This window comes from Triplophysa rosa, linkage group LG2, assembly GCF_024868665.1.
Source record: "Triplophysa rosa linkage group LG2, Trosa_1v2, whole genome shotgun sequence".
Lineage (NCBI taxonomy): Eukaryota > Metazoa > Chordata > Actinopteri > Cypriniformes > Nemacheilidae > Triplophysa > Triplophysa rosa.
The window spans coordinates 25,777,351-25,796,816 of record NC_079891.1 but is presented as its reverse complement, the minus strand read 5'-3'; the positions used below and the strand labels follow the sequence as shown (position 1 = coordinate 25,796,816).

The following is a 19,466-nucleotide window of genomic DNA, read 5'->3' as shown; positions in this document are numbered from 1 at the left end:
TGAAAAAACTTGAAATCGTTACTCGCAGCACACGCCCCTTTCTCGTGCCCTTACTACAATGTAATACAAAAGGCGACCAATCAGCTCTGCGAATCACTGATCCCGTCCAATCAGCTTGCGAGGTTTCGCTGTTCCGCTTTCCCGGAAATTCTTTGCTGATCCGACTTCAGACTGAGAGAATTCAAGATGGCAGTCCCAGGTGAGTATTTACTTTGCAGAAAAAATGAAATTCACTTTCGCAAACTAGCAGCGTAGTCTGTAGTAACATCGTGACAGATGTAAGTCGTAGTCATTCATAGCAACGATGCTGAAAAATAGATTTAGGCGACTTTTCAACTACTGAACAGAAGGGTTGGTCAGCATTAGCAACAAAAGCTAGCTAGCTGCTAATTTAGTCGTCTAATCCCTTTCCGCCTCATGAACACAGCATTCCCTCCTTTAGCACGAAAAAGGCACTTGACAAGACTTGACGAGTTATATATAACCAGTATTTTATTAAACAAATACGCATCATAATGTTGACCAATATCCTTGTGTAAACTAAGAATGTATGGCCTGTGTTAAAGTAATAGGGCAGATCAAACTTAAACCAGCCAGCTCATCTTGACTGCAGTCTGCTGCACATTTCTGTGGTTACGCTTTCTGGAGGGAAGATGTTTGTATAACCTCTTCTGCCGCAGATGTGACACTTGTAGAGTGTCACTTCTACATATGTTCATTTGACCATCACAGAGGACTGTATGCAAGGTTTGCAGTAAAATGTGAGTCTACGGGTGTTAAAGAAATAGAGTTGAGTTGGAAAATTCTGTCCTAAGCCCCCCCAAAACATTTTAATCGTGACTTATGTGTTTAACTGGTTTTGTACTGACATCTTTGAGGATATATTTTTAATTTTGTGTGTATTGCTGTATTCGTTTTCTTTAGTTCTCTGTATGTCTATTATTTTCTTTCTTGCACCCTTCTTCACTCTGGTTGTGTGGAATATGTAGCATACTTGTGGTTGTATGTTGTAAAAACTGGGTAGTGAATCGATTACCACAGAATTCTCAATTTAAGAATACTTGTTTCTACTTGTCTCTGTTAAATAAGCTTACATTTTGAGTGTGTCTTTAAATATAGACCAAGATGTTACATATGTTTAAATGTTCCTTTATTTAGGACATTGTCATGTCTATCAGCCATCTGCGATGGACGATGGCATCGTCTATCGGCCCTACCCTAATTGGAACAATACGAAAAATGCCGCGTTCGTCACCGGAACTTACGACACTCCTGCGTCATTTGCCCGAAAAACAAGCCTCTAGTTCACGCACAGCAAAGAGATAACGGAAGCTAGACATTATCGTTAACTGCGTTGTCAATATGGATATTTCTCTTAAACAAACGCATCGATTCACTTCAGAAGACCTTTGTTAAGACCAAAGGAGCCGTATGCTTCAAAAAATTGACCCCCATTCACTCCCATTTTACAGCTTGGAAGTAAGAAGGATATGTGGTAATATAACTCCGACTGCATTATTTTTCAAGAAGAAAGTCATATTCAGTTAGGATGCCTTGAGAAATATCCTTTCAAGTGTTCATAAGGGTGATAATTCCTTTGCTTTTGCAATGCCCTAAATAGGCCTGTTTTAGAAATGTGGAAATTATTTTAGTATTCCCACGTTGTTTGGTGATTTGAATTCAAACAATAATTTCACACGTGACGCTCGCATCCTCTTTCATATCCTACTGTCTTGTGTGTACTTATCTTGAAGATATACTTCAGGGGGCGTATTACAGAAAGTTTCTAATATGAGGTCTTAACTTCACAAATTTGTTTTACAGCAGCAAATCTTAACTTGATTTGGGATTCCTATCCTATGTTTCAAAATCGTATCTTATCTCTAGTTAGGAAATCCTAAATTGCACCATCAAGCTCGGCATTCCACTTTCAGGTCTGTTACCAAGCAACCAACACTGCGTGGTAACTGCTGCTGATGAGGTAAACAAATGATAAAAAACAAAACCGGCAAGCTTTTCATTTAATACCGCGGAAATAGAAACTTTAATAAGTTTGGTAGAAAAGGCAAAGCAGATACTATATGGAAAGTTTTCACCCTCGCTCACTCACAAAGACAGGGAGTGGGCAAGAGTTGTCGATAATGTGTCTGCAGTGTCCGGCATTAACCGTACAGCTGAGGCTATGAAGAAAAAGTTTACCACCCTTGCAAGCGAAACAAAAAAAGAAAGCAGCCCTACAGGCAAGGTAGATGAAGAAAACGGGAGGGGGGACAAGCAAGTTCCAAAGCGAACACATGCTAAAACGTTACTTATAAGTGCTTTGTCATCAAATTGTAACCCATCTTCAGGGTCCTCCAAGAGTCTTTATTCCATTAAACATCTCCGGTCTTCATTTGAATTATTAATAAATGTAATGCTTGCCATCGTCCTTGGTGATTTATAAAATGTAAGTCCTCGGGTGCCATATTTTGAACATTCAAAACACAGATACAGGCAACATCATAGCATCAGGCATGGATGCGGCAGAAAAAGACGAACGCAAAGAAAAAATTAATATTTATTATTCAGTTTGCCTGTGTGATCGAAACGGATACAGTTATGAGATACAGTTGCCAATCTCCCACTTCTAGAGCTCTGCCCTTCTAAGTGAGTAAGGCACTTCGGTGTGATTGATATTCGTCCGAAGTTTCAGTCGCAGCAGCTGTAGTTTTCAGATGATATTTAATATTTATTTAAGAGACCGATCAATTCGCTTCATAATACAATAATATGTTGTCAGCCGCTTGGATTACTTTTGAATGGCTTGTATCTGCTTTTTGAACTTTCTTTTTTATGAAAGCTCTTAATAACTCTTTTCTATTTGAGCTCTTATAACTCGCATCAATCAGGTCCTGCACGTTATCTCTCTTAATAACTCTTTTAACATCAGTCCTGCACTTTATTTTCTCAATCCTGCATGTTTTAAAACTGAAACCAAAACGTCAGACTCGCAAGCGCTTTGCTTCCGATGGACACGCATCGGATTGTATTAGGAATTGTATACGCATGTATTAGGAAAGACTTGGGCAGGTGCACCTCTCAGAAAACGTAGACAAATAAAGATCATTTTAGATGTTTATTTACGACTTGGAGCATTGGGATCGCGAGACGAGGGCGATGTACTTATTTTTTATGAAAATCTCAAATTCGACCAAAATCCATATTTTTCACTTCTTTTTCCTGTAGCTCAAAATTAGACCGTGCTTATTCCGACTCATTATGCCAGCAGCATGGGTCTCATTTGCGTATAAGCTTCACCTAGGTCAGTGGTTCTCAACCTTTTCATAGTTGTAAACCTGTAGTACCTCTGCGCCCCCCCCGGTTGAGAACCAATGACCTAGGTCATACGTCATGTGATTAGCTGCTGCCTCATAGGTGTCATGTGGTGCGCTTGAAAAACTTGTGCAGGTCAAAAGACTGAAGAAATACATTTTGACCATCAAATTGTGGCTGGTGTGACAGTTTTTTTTATTGCAGCAAATTGCATAGTGAAAGTGACCTATTAGTCAGATATGGTGACCCATACCCGAAATGTGACCTCTGCATTTAACCCATCCAGAGAGTAGTGAACACACATACGCCCGGAGCAGTGGGCAGCTATCACTGCAGCGCCTGGGGAGCAAGTAGGGGTAAGGTGCCTTGCTCAAGGACACCTCAGTCGTTACCCGCCGGCTCTGGGAGTCGAACCGGCAACCTTCTGGTCACGAGTCCGACTCTCTAACCATTAGGCCACGACTGTGTGCCGTAGTGTGCCAGAATGCCTAAAATGCATGTTAAAATGACATTTTTTTGGTCTTATGGGGAGACACTTCGGGGCGCACACAACTCGCCCCCCCCCATATGCGTGTCACCTATTTCACCTCTTCCGAGTATGTAGGTCTGATAAGCTTCCCCGTGGCAGCGAACTACACATGAATTTGTTTACTAAGTTGATGCAACCAGCGAATGCAGAAACGTTGTTTGGAAACCATTTCGCACTCTTCCGCAGGCAGGGGATGGGCGGGGCCAAACACAGAACTTAGAGTGTGGTTGTAGCCGCTATGAGCGCGAGTAGAATTCGTCCTCCAGTTGAGAGTTGTTCTACCACTGAAATAATTATTTTAAGGTAAAAAAACTACAATGTGTTGCTTTAAAGAAGTTATTATAGATATGGATTCTGTAATTTGGCAGATGATTGTCTAAATGAATAGGCATTGGTGCTTAATTGTCTGTTTTAGAGCTTTATAACAAGTGACTATAACAGAAGAGACATTTAATTGTGACAGCCCTAATTATAAGGAGCGGAAAGGATAATGAAGAGACATTTTTTCTTATGTCTGCGCCAAGACTATCATTTGACAACAACTTACGTCCTTGATGTTTTTAGAAGAGTCGACAGATTCAGCATTTTCTATTTCACCCCCCAGGCTCCAGATGAGGGCTCCCTCCTTTTTTGACCTGGTGTGTGAACTTTTCTTGCAGCTTGAGTCTCAGTGCTGCCAGGCCCTCGCTGCCCCTTAGCAGACACCATGTCATCCACCTCTTCCTGTTCCTCCTCGGGGGAAACCAGCCCTGAAGACATGCCCCGAGGTGGGGGCACCATCCGTGTCTACCTCCCTAACAAGCAACGAACAGTGGTGAGGGTTCCGTGAATTCATGTCTTATTTATTTATGTATGCCAACAGGTACAGGTTTACATTTACATTACGGCAGATGCTTTTACCCAAAGAATGTATTTAATATATACATTTTATCAGTACATGTGTGTTCCTTGTGTTCCTATGTTAGCAACCTTTTGGGTCGCTAACATAATGCTCTTGAGATACAGAAGCACTGCTATTTGAAGGATTTATCACAATCTGTTTTGTTTTATGTTGATACCATCATGTGATCGTGTGTTCAGGTGAACGTTCGGCCTGGGCAGACCGTCTATGATAGTCTAGGCAAAGCCCTGAAAGTCAGAGGCCTGAGCCAGGATTGCTGCGCCGTCTTTCGGCTTCTTGAAGGGTGCGTTTCCATAAAGGCTTCAGCCCAAAATGTCTCCCTTTAGTGGAGTTGATGCTTACATTTTTGTTTGTTTTTCTTTCCTCTTCTGGCCAGCCGTAAGAGGCTTACAGAATGGAACACTGACATCACACCCCTCGTAGGGGAGGAGCTTTTGGTTGAAGTGCTGGATGATGTTCCCCTTACCATGCACAACTTTGTAAGTGTACTTGCGCAACAGAATCTAGGGATGGGTCTGAGTTCTCGTTTTTAGGCCTTTTAGATTGATAAATGGAGCCAGAGATCATGTTTTATGGTAAATGCAATGATATTCTAATCATTTTAAAATTGTACAATGATATAAAAATTGAAAATGAACAGATAGAGCTCAGAGGTCAATATCTCAGTTTGTATACAGCACTTCTGAAACATTTCACAGCTCCTTGTTACATGTCATAATCTTGTTTTCACAGGTTCGTAAAACATTCTTTAAGTTAGCATACTGTGACTTCTGCCACAAGTTCTTGTTCAATGGCTTCAGGTGTCAGACATGTGGCTATAAGTTTCACCAGCACTGCAGCAGTAAAGTTCCTACTGTTTGTGTGGACATGCATACCATGAAACGGTGCGTGTTTTGCAACTGTATTTAAAATCTCGTGGAAAATGTGGGTTGGTCACTTTCCGTTACTGATTTGTTGGATTTGTTGAACTCTCAGGTATGTTTCTAGTACAGAAGACACCATACCTCCCATACCCCACATATTACTAACCTCAGATCAGTCTGGGTATGTTTAACTTCATATGTATATTATTTGTTCCCAAGTAGTAAATTAAGAACTAGTCATATTTTCTTCATTAAAATGTGTGTTTTGTCGTTTGTAGAGAGGAGATGCCATCTCCTAACTCTTCCTTTCACTTCTTGATGCGGGGCGAGGACAGTCAGTCTCTCCAGAGACATCGCTCCACCTCAACACCAAATGTGCACATGATCAGCACGCTGGATCCTGGAGCTGCTGTCCTCATGGAGGTTAGAGAACACGGCCAACAAGTAGTCGGTCCAAATTCTTTTGAAAAAGCGTAGGAAACTATAACCTTTTTGTATGCATCACAGTCATCTCTCCTCCATCATTGCATGCATTCATTCATTTTTTTCACTCTCATTCAGGAGCCATTAAAAACCAGCACAATAGGTGAGTTTTTGTTGTTTCTACTTTTATTTTTCACTTTTGGTATCTGATGTTTGGCCATTACAAGCACGAGTACAGATTCTTGTTCATTTTGTTTTTTTGCCCATCATTGCACATTCGCACAACATCACATGTAAAGTTTGTGTGTTTAAATCGTATCAACAGGACCAGAGTCCTCTCCCAAGCCTTCCACTAGCCCGCCCCACCTAGGGTCACCAGGAAGAAGACCTCCAAAATCCCCTTCTGAGCCCAAGGAACGAAAGTCATCGTCGTCTGATGATAAAAAGAAAGTGGTTCGTGTGCCTTTCAGTTGATATGAACTCTGAATGATTCTGCTTGTAGTGCAGGGATTTTCTTGTACAATCAGTAGTTCTGATATTTTATGGGGTTTTTTTAGCACCGGGGAGGATACAGAGACTCCAGTTACTACTGGGAGGTGCATTCACGTGAGGTGACCACGATAAAGAGAATTGGAACCGGCTCTTTTGGGACCGTCTACAAAGGCAAATGGCATGGAGATGTGGCTATCAAGATTCTTAAAGTGACAGACCCGACACCAGAGCAGCTTCAAGCCTTTAAAAACGAGATGCAGGTTTTACGGTGAGTCATTCTTCTCATCTTCATCTTGATAAAAAATCAAAAGGTTTTAAAGGCTGGCGACGGTCTGTAATAAGTATGCATACTTTTTATGATTTCATTTGCAACAACACCAACAAATCTGTCACCAGTTCTTATATTTGGTCTCTGTTTCCTCAGGAAAACACGTCATGTCAACATTCTGCTGTTCATGGGCTTTATGACGAAGCCTAATTTTGCCATTATCACGCAGTGGTGTGAAGGCAGCAGTCTGTACCACCACCTGCATGTTACAGAGACCAAATTTGACACCATGCGCCGCATCGACGTCGCTCGCCAGACTGCACAGGGCATGGAGTAAGAAGTTTAGAATTTTCAGGATAGTTTTTTTCATGATACTGTTTGAATAACTGATGAGACTATAGTATATAAAATTAATAATGTAATGTTTTATTGTAAAAGGAGAAAGTTCCCTTACAGATAGGCTTCATGGGTTCTTTTTACATGCTGGTAAAATAATAATAATATTCATAATACTGGAGTTTTGCTTGACCGGCACATAGTAAGCCTGATAACAGTGGTACATTGTGTACAATGTTGAAGCTGAGAGGAACTTCATAAAAGCAAATGGAAAACAATGGCAGTTATTCACACCAGAATATAACACTAAATGAGGTGTTTGACCTATTTGTGCTGGAAAAGACACATGCTTAGGTCTAAAAGGCAAAGATGGACTGTTTATTCAAACCTAGCAACACTTCTTTGTTTTGTATTTAATAAACTTTTCTTTTTTCTTAAACAGTTATCTTCATGCCAAGAACATCATTCATCGGGACTTGAAATCTAATAGTATCCTTTCTATAGTGCAATAGCAGAGCTCTTGTGTTGTAAGAGATGTGTGGCAATAATAGACCCAGGTGTTCACCACGTGTGCTGCCAGCAGATGGCAGCATTTCTGCACCCTGACTACCTCGAAGACTTGAACTTGTCTTCTGTCTTTAATGAAAGTCGGCTATTAAAAGTTGTGCTGTGTTCATCTCCTGAGCTCATTTGTCAGATATCTTCCTGCACGAGGGCTGGACGGTTAAGATCGGTGACTTTGGGCTGGCCACGGTCAAGTCTCGCTGGAGTGGCTCTCAGCAGGTTGAACAGCCCAGTGGCTCCATCCTGTGGATGGTGTGTAATCGCCATCACATGTATCAATAGCACAATAGTATCCAGCTGCAGGCCCCTTCAAATCATGAATGTTTATACAATGCTGTTGTTTTACAGGCCCCTGAGGTGATCAGAATGCAGGACACTAACCCATACACCTTCCAGTCTGATGTTTATGGCTATGGAGTGGTGCTCTATGAACTGATGTCTGGGACTTTGCCTTATTCAAATATCAACAACAGGGACCAGGTGAGATACTCCATGTTTTGCCAGTTTCAATACAATATTTCACCATTCTCCACCAGTTCAGCTATTGGGTTACATTTCAAATGTGCCCAGTACCCTCTTTTCTGAACTGCTTTATGTACAATCAGTGTTTCTTTTTTATCCATTTGTGTTGTGTGGGTTTAAGAAGCAGCGTTTGATTTTCAAGTATTCTTCTCCTGCAGATTATTTTTATGGTGGGTCGTGGGTACTTGTCGCCAGACCTCAGTAAGTTATACAGCAACTGCCCTAAATCAGTGAAGAGGCTCATCATCGACTGTCTGAAATTCAAACGGGACGAACGGCCTCTCTTTCCACAGGTGAGCGTAATTTAGAATTAGAATCTCATTAGCTATGTTTACAGTACATGCAACCAAATAATCTGCTACTAAGCGTATTATTGGCTCGCTTTGAAAAGCCTTTGTGTATACTCTTTAAACGATTCGATGAGTGTGATCTGTGAGAAATAGCCAGTGTATTGGAAAGGGTATAGAACTGAAATAATAACAAGAACCTTTATTTTTACAAGGCAATGACAGCCACAGCGTTTCCCATACAATGCATTTACTTTGTCGGTCCGCCCAGGTATATTAATGGCCGCCCAAGTATATTTTTTTCCATCCGTGATAATGACTGTATCTGTGATCAATTAACTAGTGGATAAACAGCGCTTAGACATCTTCTCTCTTTCCTGACTTGTTTGGTGTGAGTGGCACGTGGCCGCGTGTGCGTCCTCTTCCGATGAGCTCCATGTGTGTGCAAGCCCTCGGCCTCTCGTCCGCGCGTGTAGTTAGCTCCGTGTAGTGTATTTAACTGTCACTTGCATTTAAAATCAAAGACGCGTTCGTAATACAGCAACACATTGTCGAGAAAGGGAAAACCGCATAGAGCCGGCCGCTCTTCAATGTAGATGCACTGTATTTTGATTTTGTCCGATGATGTTGTGTTTATAAATCAGGATTTTAGCAGCAGTTAAAGTGCTGTAAGGGCCATATCATTTTTAGTTTTAACCAAATTCGTTTTTCCTTTTTAATTTTTCTGAGTTTTGTATTTTCAATGCTCTAAATACATTTGTCCACAAAAATACTGTATACTATAGTATTTATTTACTACAGTAGACTGCAGTAAAATTCTTGTGTACTATAGTATATTTGAACATTACTATAGTAAATATTAAAGTATACTACAGTTTATAAATTTACTACAAGTTAATTATTTTATCATCTGGTTCAAATTAAGCAGACTTTTATTTTGGTGGGTGGTCGCGAAGACGCTTGAGCTTCAGTTTGTTTGACAGTAGCTTCACACAAACAATGAAATGCTCGTAAAATAAACTTAGAACAAGTCTGTGGATGAAGTTCATGTCCTCTATAGTAAGATACAGACAAATCCACGAGTATCGCGCTTGTAACATGTTAAAGTGTGCAACTTATTCACTCATAGACACGCAGAACAAGCAGAGGACATATTTAAATAGTAGAATTCTGCTTTCGTGATTCATGTTTTCCCACATCATGCAGATCAGGGCTCTAGATCAATGGACTCGATGCAGCCGGAAAACAAGTTTTAATCGCAAAACAAAAATAAATAGTGGTGCGCCATTAGTTAACCTCACACACGAACAAGCACAACGACAAACGCACTTCACACAAACAAGCGGCTCTGTCTAATGCACCTGCCAAATCGCACGCGTGCTACACTATTACATTAACCGATTTTTTCGTATATGTCGCACTGCACAGCCCTGCTCTCATGTTTCTCGCTTTCTTGATATTCCTCAGATCTTGGTGAGCATTGAGCAAGTCCAGTATCTATTGCCAAAAATCGAACGGAGTGCCTCCGAGCCCTCTCTACACCGCGCTGTACATGCCGAGGACCTGAACCCGCTTCTCCTCCACACCACGCGTCTCTTGCCTCTGTGAGACTCCTGGAGATGCTCTGTCTTCTCCTAAACATCATTCCCAGCATGGAATCCCTAGTTCCTGTCATTCCACACATTTCTGAGAGCACCCAAGCTGTTTCATTGGTCCTTTATATACTGTATACTGTATACACGAACACCCTACATTTATCAACTCAATAGCACTCCTGGTCTCCCCGTCACGCTTCTGGAATTCTCTAGGCTGCTCCTGGTTAAAGCTGCTTGTAGAGAATGTCAGACAGGGGAATTCTGTTCAGCTGCTTTCAGACACAGGAAATAATCTGTGCTCCCATTACACTTAATGGATTTCAAAATCCAAGCATCACATCGACACAATCTTAATAACCTCCTTTTTGAGGTATGTTTGAAATGATTGTGCTTGCAACTTGCGTTTTTTTTATGAAAGTAGCGTTTTATTTTTTTCATAGAATCTGCAATATTCAGCGTGAACATTTGTTTTGTTCCCCTTGCTTGAACTTCCAGCTGTTGCACGCTGGGGTCACTCCGTTCATCTGTGTCACACAGACATTCTGCTCGCAGTGATAAAATTATACATCCGTTTGCAATCACTTACAGTATACATCTTTCAAAATCAGCTTTTTCATTTTGTCCATTTCTGATTGCAAACTCTCATGGGAATTGTTTTTAAAACACTCAACTGGTATCACATTAGGTTGGATGTACATTTCACTTGTGCCCTTAAGAATTGTGTTGTGCTTTTGTGATTATTTTGAATATCTTCATTTTAGCTATATTTGACTTGGGCTTTTTCGGTTTTTTGGTCAGCTTTATATGTATACACACTTACATTGTGTCTACACCGGATGCAGCGCGATGCGACGTGACGAGACAATAGAACGAATTAGAACCCATTATAATTTACAATGGCGCGATGCTAATCCCATTAGCGTCCGGTGTAGACACGGTGTTAGTGTATATATACAAACATGGCACAATTCATGGCTCAGATTTGTTATGGTGCACAAGTGACGGGGAAGGAAATGTTGTGCGTATCATTTCCTTTTGTTAGTATGAAATGATTACATATCGCTTTCTAAAGTGAACATGGTTTATTGTTCCTTTTAAAACGGAGTAATCATTTACAATCTAAACTGAAATGACAGTAAGCAGGATAACCATGAATAATGCTGACACAGTTTGGCTTGAACTAATGCATTGTGTTAGTATTTTGCACAGATAGCTCGGAGAAAAGTGATTTCGGTCGTGTTCCTGCCGTCTTAAACAATATTGTGGAGGGTGTTGATGTGATCTTAACTTTGTGGGTAATATGTCGATATGTTTTTCTAGCCCAGTTTATGTGCAGGAAATGATCACATACAGACAGAGATGTGTAATCTTTGTGGTGGTGCTTTTTGAAGTGGACCAAGGTAACAAAATGACCTTAGCCAAGAGCATGAATTTGGGGTGGAGCTACCTGTTTGTCCCAACAATGAAAGATATTGGGGTGTGTCTGGGAAACCAGTCTGTAATTTTGCAATAACTGAAGTTGCAATTCTAAAGCAATGCTTGCGTCATGGACACTTTGGAATTCAGGCTGCTAGAAGCGCTACTGACCTCTGGTTAATACGGACTGAGAGAGATGATCAAACTAAACACATTCTTTACAATAATACAATAATAGCTCTGGGGCTTCACAGGATTTCATTTTAAACTAGTTAGTTTTACCTTACGTTAGTTATGTCTGTTCAGCCGGTGGCCTTTGATATCCTTAGCAGCTGCTAAATTTGCGAACGTTGAGCACATTTCTGGTGTAACATTTAATTTTATTCCAGAAACTCAAAAGAATTTGCTATGAAAAAGCAATATTAAAATTCACTTTCCTCCCATCTGCTTTCAATAAGACCAATTGAAACCTAAAGCGATGGGGCCTTATGCGATCTTTTAATGTAGTCTTAATATTTGTAACTTATTGATTCATAACTGACAGTTGTACTAAAGTCAGAGCTTTGGTTCTTAGCAATGTTTGAATGGGGCTGGGTACCCCGTTGAGCTGTACACATTCCACATAAGATGCCTGTAGAGGATTCTGGGGGATTCTGCATTTGTTGTGAGCGGGATATAAAATGTAGTTTCATATTCCCTGAGCAACTCTTGGAAATGTAGTTTTGGACAAACCTGGTTATCTGTTGTATGGTTCTATTTTCTTATATTTCCTCTGTTATTACATAGAAACAGGTTGTTGGGCGAGAGAAAATGACTGAAGCGTTTCAGGGCTCTTTTAGAATCATGATGTGGTACTCTCTTCAAAAATTAGATTTTTCTTAAGGAACCAATTGTAATAATATTGTTTAGTACAAAATGTGGATGGAAGCATGTGCTCCTCTCTTTTCAGAACGGTTATGAAAGCAACATTTTTGGTTTAATTTTAAAGGATTGGATGCACAGCTTATGCTTTTAACATATTTGATACAAGCTATATCAATGGTTATATGGGTTTAAAACCAACAGCCTGGTTTTTGATGACCACAAATTAGGCTACCAAAAATTTTGGTTTCCCACCAAATGACAACCTGACCTTTTAAAGGGATGGATCATATAAGAATAAACATTCTGTCATCATTTATTCACCCAATTTAATTTGGATCCTGAACATAAATCTTTCTGTGGAACACAAGTATCTCTGTGGTTTTGTGTCCATACAATAGAAGTCACTGATGCTCATGTTGTGCGCAGTTCTTTAAATAAGGGTGATTGAATGATGAAAGAATTTTCATTTTTGGTCAACTATCACTTGAAAAGAAAACTACAGAACTGGTCCTAGATTATTAGAATTGTAGCACATTTTTGCTTGACATGATACAAATAAATAAATGTTCTATGACGTTTATCTACCCTGGATCAGGTAAATAGGATTTTTTTTGTCCTTAGGTCTCTGAAGCACATCTTTAACTGAAAGCACACATAATGACCCTGTTGTAAAACTGTTCTGCAGAAAGACAAAGTGTTACTTTTGTGTATTTTTCATGCAGCATTTTTAAGATAATTAAGTCCAAATTTGGGTATACAAGGGCACAAATACAAAGGAGTGTACAAGCCACAATTACTGGAGGAGAAAAAGACTAGATTTCCATATATTAAGTAAATTGCAATAATGTGTGCAGTCTTAAGGTGTTGCGAAAAATGGTATATTCTATGTACAGTTACTTTTTTTAAAGATTACTTTAAATTGTATTTGTTTTTATGTTCGTGTGATGGCTCAAAAAGAACAAAATTATTTTAAAACATGTATAGGAAATCTTAGTATTTTTTAGTTTTTGGGGGGGTCCTAAATATTGTGGAGACTGAATTTTGTTCAAAAAATAAAACTTAAATTCTGATTGTCTGATTGTTTTTATTGATTGATTCATTATGATTTGTATTCAATGGGATAAGAAAGAGCATCTTTAAAAAAAGCTTTTTTATACGAACACATGTTGTAGGTGTGTGGTGGTGTACTTGAGTAGGAAGTGCAGACTTGGTGGTACTTCCTGTGTCTGTAAGTATACACTTGTCAATTTTACACGTTTTCAAAAAGTAGAAAGATAAACATATATTTAATTTGTTTCATTTACATTTTAAAGAGAATGAAATGCAGCATTGCATTACACATGGTATACAAATGGTCACATCTGGTGTAATTGTCAAAAAAGGAAGAGATAGCATGTGTGGTTTTAAACTTGTGCACATTCTGGGAAATCCAATGATTTCGCTTCAGTAAGAAAAGGAAGTAATTAGAAATAAGTGCGTTACATTGTTCAGTATACAAGAATATATAATACAGTGTAGTCCGTCAAAAGAACATACTAGGTCAACTCAAACTTAACATTATATATGAAGTTATATACAGTGTAATATGCCGTTAGATGTGCATGTGAAGAGGATTCATGATTGGAAAAACTCTATTCTAGACTTGACATTCAGATGTCTATGCCAGGGAAAGTTTAAAGCCTGAAATTCCCTTGGAAGTTTTCAGTTTAATCAGTTGTGTAAAACAGTAAAACTCAATTTTAATCTCACTATTGTTACTTCTGGTCGAACCGAACTATTAAGTGTTTAAAAAAGAAGAAATGGCCAGACATAACATGATAATAACATGATATCTGCAATGACCATCAGAAGTGAACAAAAATGTTTTTGGTAAACCAGTCTGGCCATGATAATAGATATCGTTTTTCATCACTACCTATAGATTCTTCAAGGTCACGTGGAGCACTGTGCATATACATCAGCATCTATGTTTTGCTTAGGTTGAGCTTTAACCAAATGTTGTATGGGACAAATTATATTGCATGCCATCTTTTACTGGCAGTCTTACTGATAGTGGGCTATAAGGGATAATACTAACTGTTAAAGGAAATATATGTTATCACTTGTATTGTAAACCGGAGCGACTTATGTGGCAGAACAGGGTCATGGAGAAACACATACCCAAGACCTACAAAACAAGAGATATTATTAAGCCATCATAAAACAATAACAGCTAAATAAGAAAATCACTTATTCATTCAATCCCACAACTTCTAAACATTGCACTTTTGTGGACTTTTTGAGGACTAGAGCTTTTAATGTTAAAGAAACCCTTTCCAAAAGCACTTCATTTCAAAAAAGTTCATACCTCAATAACGCAGACAACAATGACACCGATTCCTGCGTTCAAGAGGTTATTTTCAAATGTGTCCTTTAGCTTTGTGTAGCAGCCCTGAATGCAATAACACATATGACAAGTGATGTTTATCAAATTTTAATTTGTTATAAAATAAACATTTATATATAATGTAAATCCAACCTACATCCAGTCTTTATTTGTGTTCCACAGAAAAGAGTCATATAAAGGTTTTGAATAGGTTTTTGGTTGACATAAAGAGGGGTAGGAGTGCTGTATTACCTTGATCCAGTACTGTTTGGTATCATTTTGTCCGCAGGCACTTGACATGCAGCAAGACTCTGGTACTCCTGAATTCCAATCTGAAGCGTTGTTGATCCCACAGCACTCAAACTGTTGAAAAGTTTATTAGAGGAAAATTTGAGACTGGAATGTTGTGAAAGAAATGTGTGTGGTGGTTAACATTTAGGCAACATGTTAGCAACACCACTAATAAGAGAACATTATTGCCTGAAATGGCCACTTACTGCATTGTGCACAATGTCCCAGTCATCTTTAGTGTTGTTATTTTCCTTTCTGTTGCTTATGGATGTTTTTAAACCATCGGTAAGGTCTGAATTAATGTATTTGTCAACCTGGACATACAGAAAAAAATCTGATAATCTTTGCAAAAACTTTCTCTGCTTTCATAAGCGAGTCCTCATTTAGCTCCAGACTGCAATATTACTGTGCAATATTAATATATGTTAATTATGCAATATTATAATGCTACTGCATCTACATCAGAGAGTGTTGTATACCTGTGCCTCAAATATGAGCAGAATGCATGCAACAGCCAACTCCACCAACATCAGAATGAACAGCAAAATGAAGAACTAAACCAACAAATGAAAACAGAGAAAATTGTTGACTTCAGGGAAAATGCACTTTAGTGTAAGTGACAAACATTCTGCATGTGACTTACAGATATGAGCAGGCAACGGTTTTCCTTTAGGGCCCCAAGGAAGCCCAAGAAGGACACACAGGTGATAATTATTCCTGTGATGAAGAGACTGTTTGCTATGCTCATAGCTTGAAGGCTGGGAAGGAGTGCGGCGAACTTGGAGGTCGTCATCAAATATATGCCCAATCCAAAGATGGCAGCACCACAGATCTGTAAGGATCATAACGACAAAAGAGTTTTTTAAGATAAATGTTGAATACGTTTTATCATTCATGTTGTTTTCAAGTTAAAGGGATAGTTCAGCCAAAAATGAAAATTCTGTTGTCGTTTACACTTTTTATGCCTTTATGACTTTCTTCTGGGAAACACAACAGAAGATATTTTGAAGAATGTTGGTAACCAAAAAAACTTTGGTCCCCATTGACTTCTATTGTATAGACACAAAACCAATGCAAGTCAAACGGGACCAACAGTTGAATGTTCTTTCATGGGTTGTGATTTTAAATCACCAAGGTGAAATCTTTCCTGTCCTAAAGATTTTCAAAGAATTTAAGTAAAAATAACAAGATAATCTTTGTTGCGTTTACACAAATATATCAGTTCGCTTGACCTTACTTTGTAAGTTGATTGAACTCGTGCTAGATCATTTTCTGTGCTCATGTGGGCTGTACTTAAATATTTCATTCATTTACCTTAATGTTCATATAGCATATTGAAGTATATTATTATAACAAACAGTTTTGAAATAGTTGATGACTGATTTGATGTCAGTCATTGAATGATTCTCCACAGAAGCACACAACATTGCATTTCTGATGTGTGTCTTCCTTATTGTGGTAAGAAATATGATGGGTTGAACAGGGTCTATGCTTACCAAAGCAAACACGAATCACCTGAATGATAACTTCACAGAAAACGATTATTCACAAAACAACATCAATAATACTAAATACGTCTTAAATTTTGTTATACATCTTATTAACATCTATATAAATGTCCCCAAAGTGCTTTTTACTTAAAAAAGCATGAATAATCAAACTTTTCAAGCGCAAGGGCTTATGGGTATTCCTCACAGCATTTGTACTGATAATATTAAATTCATTGCACTGGAAATGTATGTTAGGTTTACTTAATTTTAACTGTAGTTTGCACAACTCAAAATTTTCCATTCACTTTATGGAAACCTTTGAGCTTTTCTTGTCATTTATATTTTTGTGTTGCATGAACAAAGGGTTTTAAGTTAAGCTAGAAATGTTATAAATTTGTTTATTTTTAAATAGAAGCTACTTAACTTAATACAATATGGTTGTTGAGACAACGAATCACTTTTTACAGTGCAGACACTTTCTGTTTTTAAATTTAGTCTAAAAGGTATTTTTACAGTCTTGCATTTGACGCTATGTGAGAGCTGCTTCCTATTATTGTTTTATTGTCTTTCTTGTAATGTGATTGGTTGTATCATTGATAAGTATATTCTTTATGCATGTACTGTACAGCACTTTGATAAACACTTGCTGTTTTTAAAAAAGTGCTTCATAAATAAACTTTGACTTGACTTGACTTCAGAATAAATTCTTTTATGTTTTGCTGAAGAAAACGTCATACAGATTTAAAATGTCAAGAGCGTGAGTAAATGATGCCAGAATTTTTGTTTTGGGGTGAACTGCTCCTTTAAGTACAAAAAAATGCCCTACCGTTGGGTTGAAATACCCTGAAAATGTTCAGATTTGACCTAACCATACATTAAAAAACATTATGTTCCAGAATTTTACTGTTCCAGAAAAACTGTCAACGAACTTTAAATGATAGAAAAAGACTTTTACAGTGAATATTTACAGGAAAAATAATTTTACGGTAAAAACTGTTTACGGTATATTTCTGGCGCCCCAGCTGCCGGACAAGCTGGGGGATTTTTTTTACAGTGTGGGTTACGACAACCCAGCATCTTGGGCTGAAACAACCCAGAATAGATATATCTGTAACCGGGTTTGTTGGGTTCGTCCCTTTTTGACCCAACCATGGGTTGAAAATAACCTAGTATTTTTAGAAGTGGAAACCATCAGTGTCGTATACATGGATATTTTTACAGTCATGGTGTTAAGTATGAAATAGCTGCATGCATCAGGTGACAGTCCTAAAATGGATACTTACAAAAAAAATGAGATTCACCACACACATGGTGTACTTCAGGCACTTGAGGCAAGACATCTTTCACAGCGTCGCTCAATTCTGCAAGGTCATCAAACACATAAGACCTGAGGTTAAACAGTTATCTTGCAGTGTTTTTTTCCCAAACTACGTGTACCCACAACATGAAAAATGACTGACAGCGTGTATCCTGTGTCACAACTGAAGGCGGTGCTGATATAATGGAAAACAATATGACGAGTTAAATGGAGCCTCATGTTCATGAGATGCGTTTCCTGTGTAACTTCCCTTACAGAAACAGACTGGTAATTTTTTAGTGTTTTTAGTCATGAAGGTACATAGAGGACAACATTATGAGTTTGTTAAAGACTAATCATGAACAAGAATTTATGATTTATGACACATTTAACTCTCCAAGAGCTATTTATCTATCTAAGTTCCTCTTTTGTCAGGTGTATAAACTGGGCATATATACATGTGTACATGTACATGTTCTGATTTTTATACATAGAAATAACCAACAACAATTCAGTAGAACATAAAGCAAGTTTTATGAAACACATTATAAAATGACTTCTCATAAGTGACAAAAAGATGAAAATTGTGACCAAACAAACTATAAAATATTTTATATAGTTTGTTATAACACATTTGATTGCTATTGATAATAGGAACACATTTAATTGCTGTTGATAACATATTAGAACTTTGTAAAAGATATTTAGAACAAATCAACTGCCAAAACATAAATGTAATCAACTAAGATGAACATAAATATCATAAACATTACATAGATGATATGGTCTTACCTTGTTAAGAAATGTATTCTGTAAAGATACTCCAAAGAATTATTCTCAATTACGACAGTCAAACTCGCCCTTCTGACTCTGTTACAGGCTGTGGGAGGGCATGAGCTTCTCTTACTTCCTCTGTTCATGACGTGGTGTTTAAACAGAGCTGTGCAGAGGTGTTAAATGAAACGATAGAGCAAGAAAGAGCAAGAAAGAAAAACAAAAGAAAAGTGCAGAAAGTAGCGTATCAAAATCGTCTTGTCACTATACACAACATGCACAGTAAGCCCAAAATACTGTTGTTGAAGAGAATCGTAATAAACGGCTGAAACTGCTCAGTGTGTATGAAGTGCAGGCATTGCTGTTTGCACATTGCACATTGTGTTATGAAACCACAGGTGGTCTCTACCACAGGGAGTGCAAAAATATAAATTCATGAGTACAAATAAGAGTAAAGAGTTATGAAGAGAAAATAAATTTGACTAAACAAACATCTCTTTGTGGTTTTAGATAAAATAATCCTCTGAAAAGAATAAACTGCAAAAGCTAATTTCATTAAAAAACGTGTCAGACTGTAATAATAAGCTGTATCAATATATCACCATTTCGACAGTTGGTCAATGTGTGGTGGGTTTAGAAGATTTTTACGGTTTGCTGATGTACAAACAAGATTAAAACTGGCATTTCACTGTATGACAACCAACATTTAAGTGTAACAAATAACTAACCAGGAGTGTGACAATATCAGAGTATTGACGATATTAAAAGCTGCAATTGTCAGTATTGTGTTAATTGTCAAAAATAATTCAGCACCGTTTCAAGTTGTGCCTTAAGAGCCACAATGCTTACAAACTGTCTCTCTGCCTACCTACACTTG

At 38.2% G+C, this 19,466-nt stretch overlaps 2 protein-coding genes across 3 annotated transcripts; one reads left to right on the top strand and one right to left on the bottom strand.

Annotated features, from left to right (window-relative positions):
• The first annotated feature begins 133 nt into the window (after window positions 1–133).
• araf (A-Raf proto-oncogene, serine/threonine kinase) lies at window positions 134–13,442 on the top strand. 2 transcript variants are annotated; one of them, XM_057352954.1, is made up of 16 exons: window positions 134–199; window positions 4,501–4,655; window positions 4,922–5,025; window positions 5,119–5,221; window positions 5,475–5,626; window positions 5,718–5,786; window positions 5,884–6,028; window positions 6,167–6,191; window positions 6,354–6,481; window positions 6,586–6,788; window positions 6,945–7,121; window positions 7,567–7,613; window positions 7,822–7,940; window positions 8,037–8,168; window positions 8,369–8,503; window positions 9,965–13,442. In XM_057352954.1, exons 2-16 carry the CDS (start codon window positions 4,548–4,550, stop codon window positions 10,103–10,105), a joined length of 1,788 nt encoding a protein of 595 aa, XP_057208937.1. In that variant the 5' UTR covers window positions 134–199; window positions 4,501–4,547; the 3' UTR covers window positions 10,106–13,442. The 2 variants fall into 2 exon arrangements, with proteins under 2 accessions (XP_057208937.1, XP_057208946.1); XM_057352963.1 differs by having other exon boundaries at window positions 167–199; window positions 4,446–4,655.
• A 23-nt stretch (window positions 13,443–13,465) lies between these two features.
• zgc:64051 (leukocyte surface antigen CD53) lies at window positions 13,466–18,781 on the bottom strand. Its single transcript, XM_057352997.1, has 8 exons — window positions 18,608–18,781; window positions 17,802–17,879; window positions 15,672–15,860; window positions 15,508–15,582; window positions 15,235–15,342; window positions 14,990–15,100; window positions 14,720–14,803; window positions 13,466–14,539 (listed from the first exon to the last, which is right to left on the bottom strand). Exons 2-8 carry the CDS (start codon window positions 17,856–17,858, stop codon window positions 14,471–14,473), a joined length of 693 nt encoding a protein of 230 aa, XP_057208980.1. The 5' UTR covers window positions 17,859–17,879; window positions 18,608–18,781; the 3' UTR covers window positions 13,466–14,470.
• Between the last annotated feature and the right edge of the window lie 685 nt (window positions 18,782–19,466).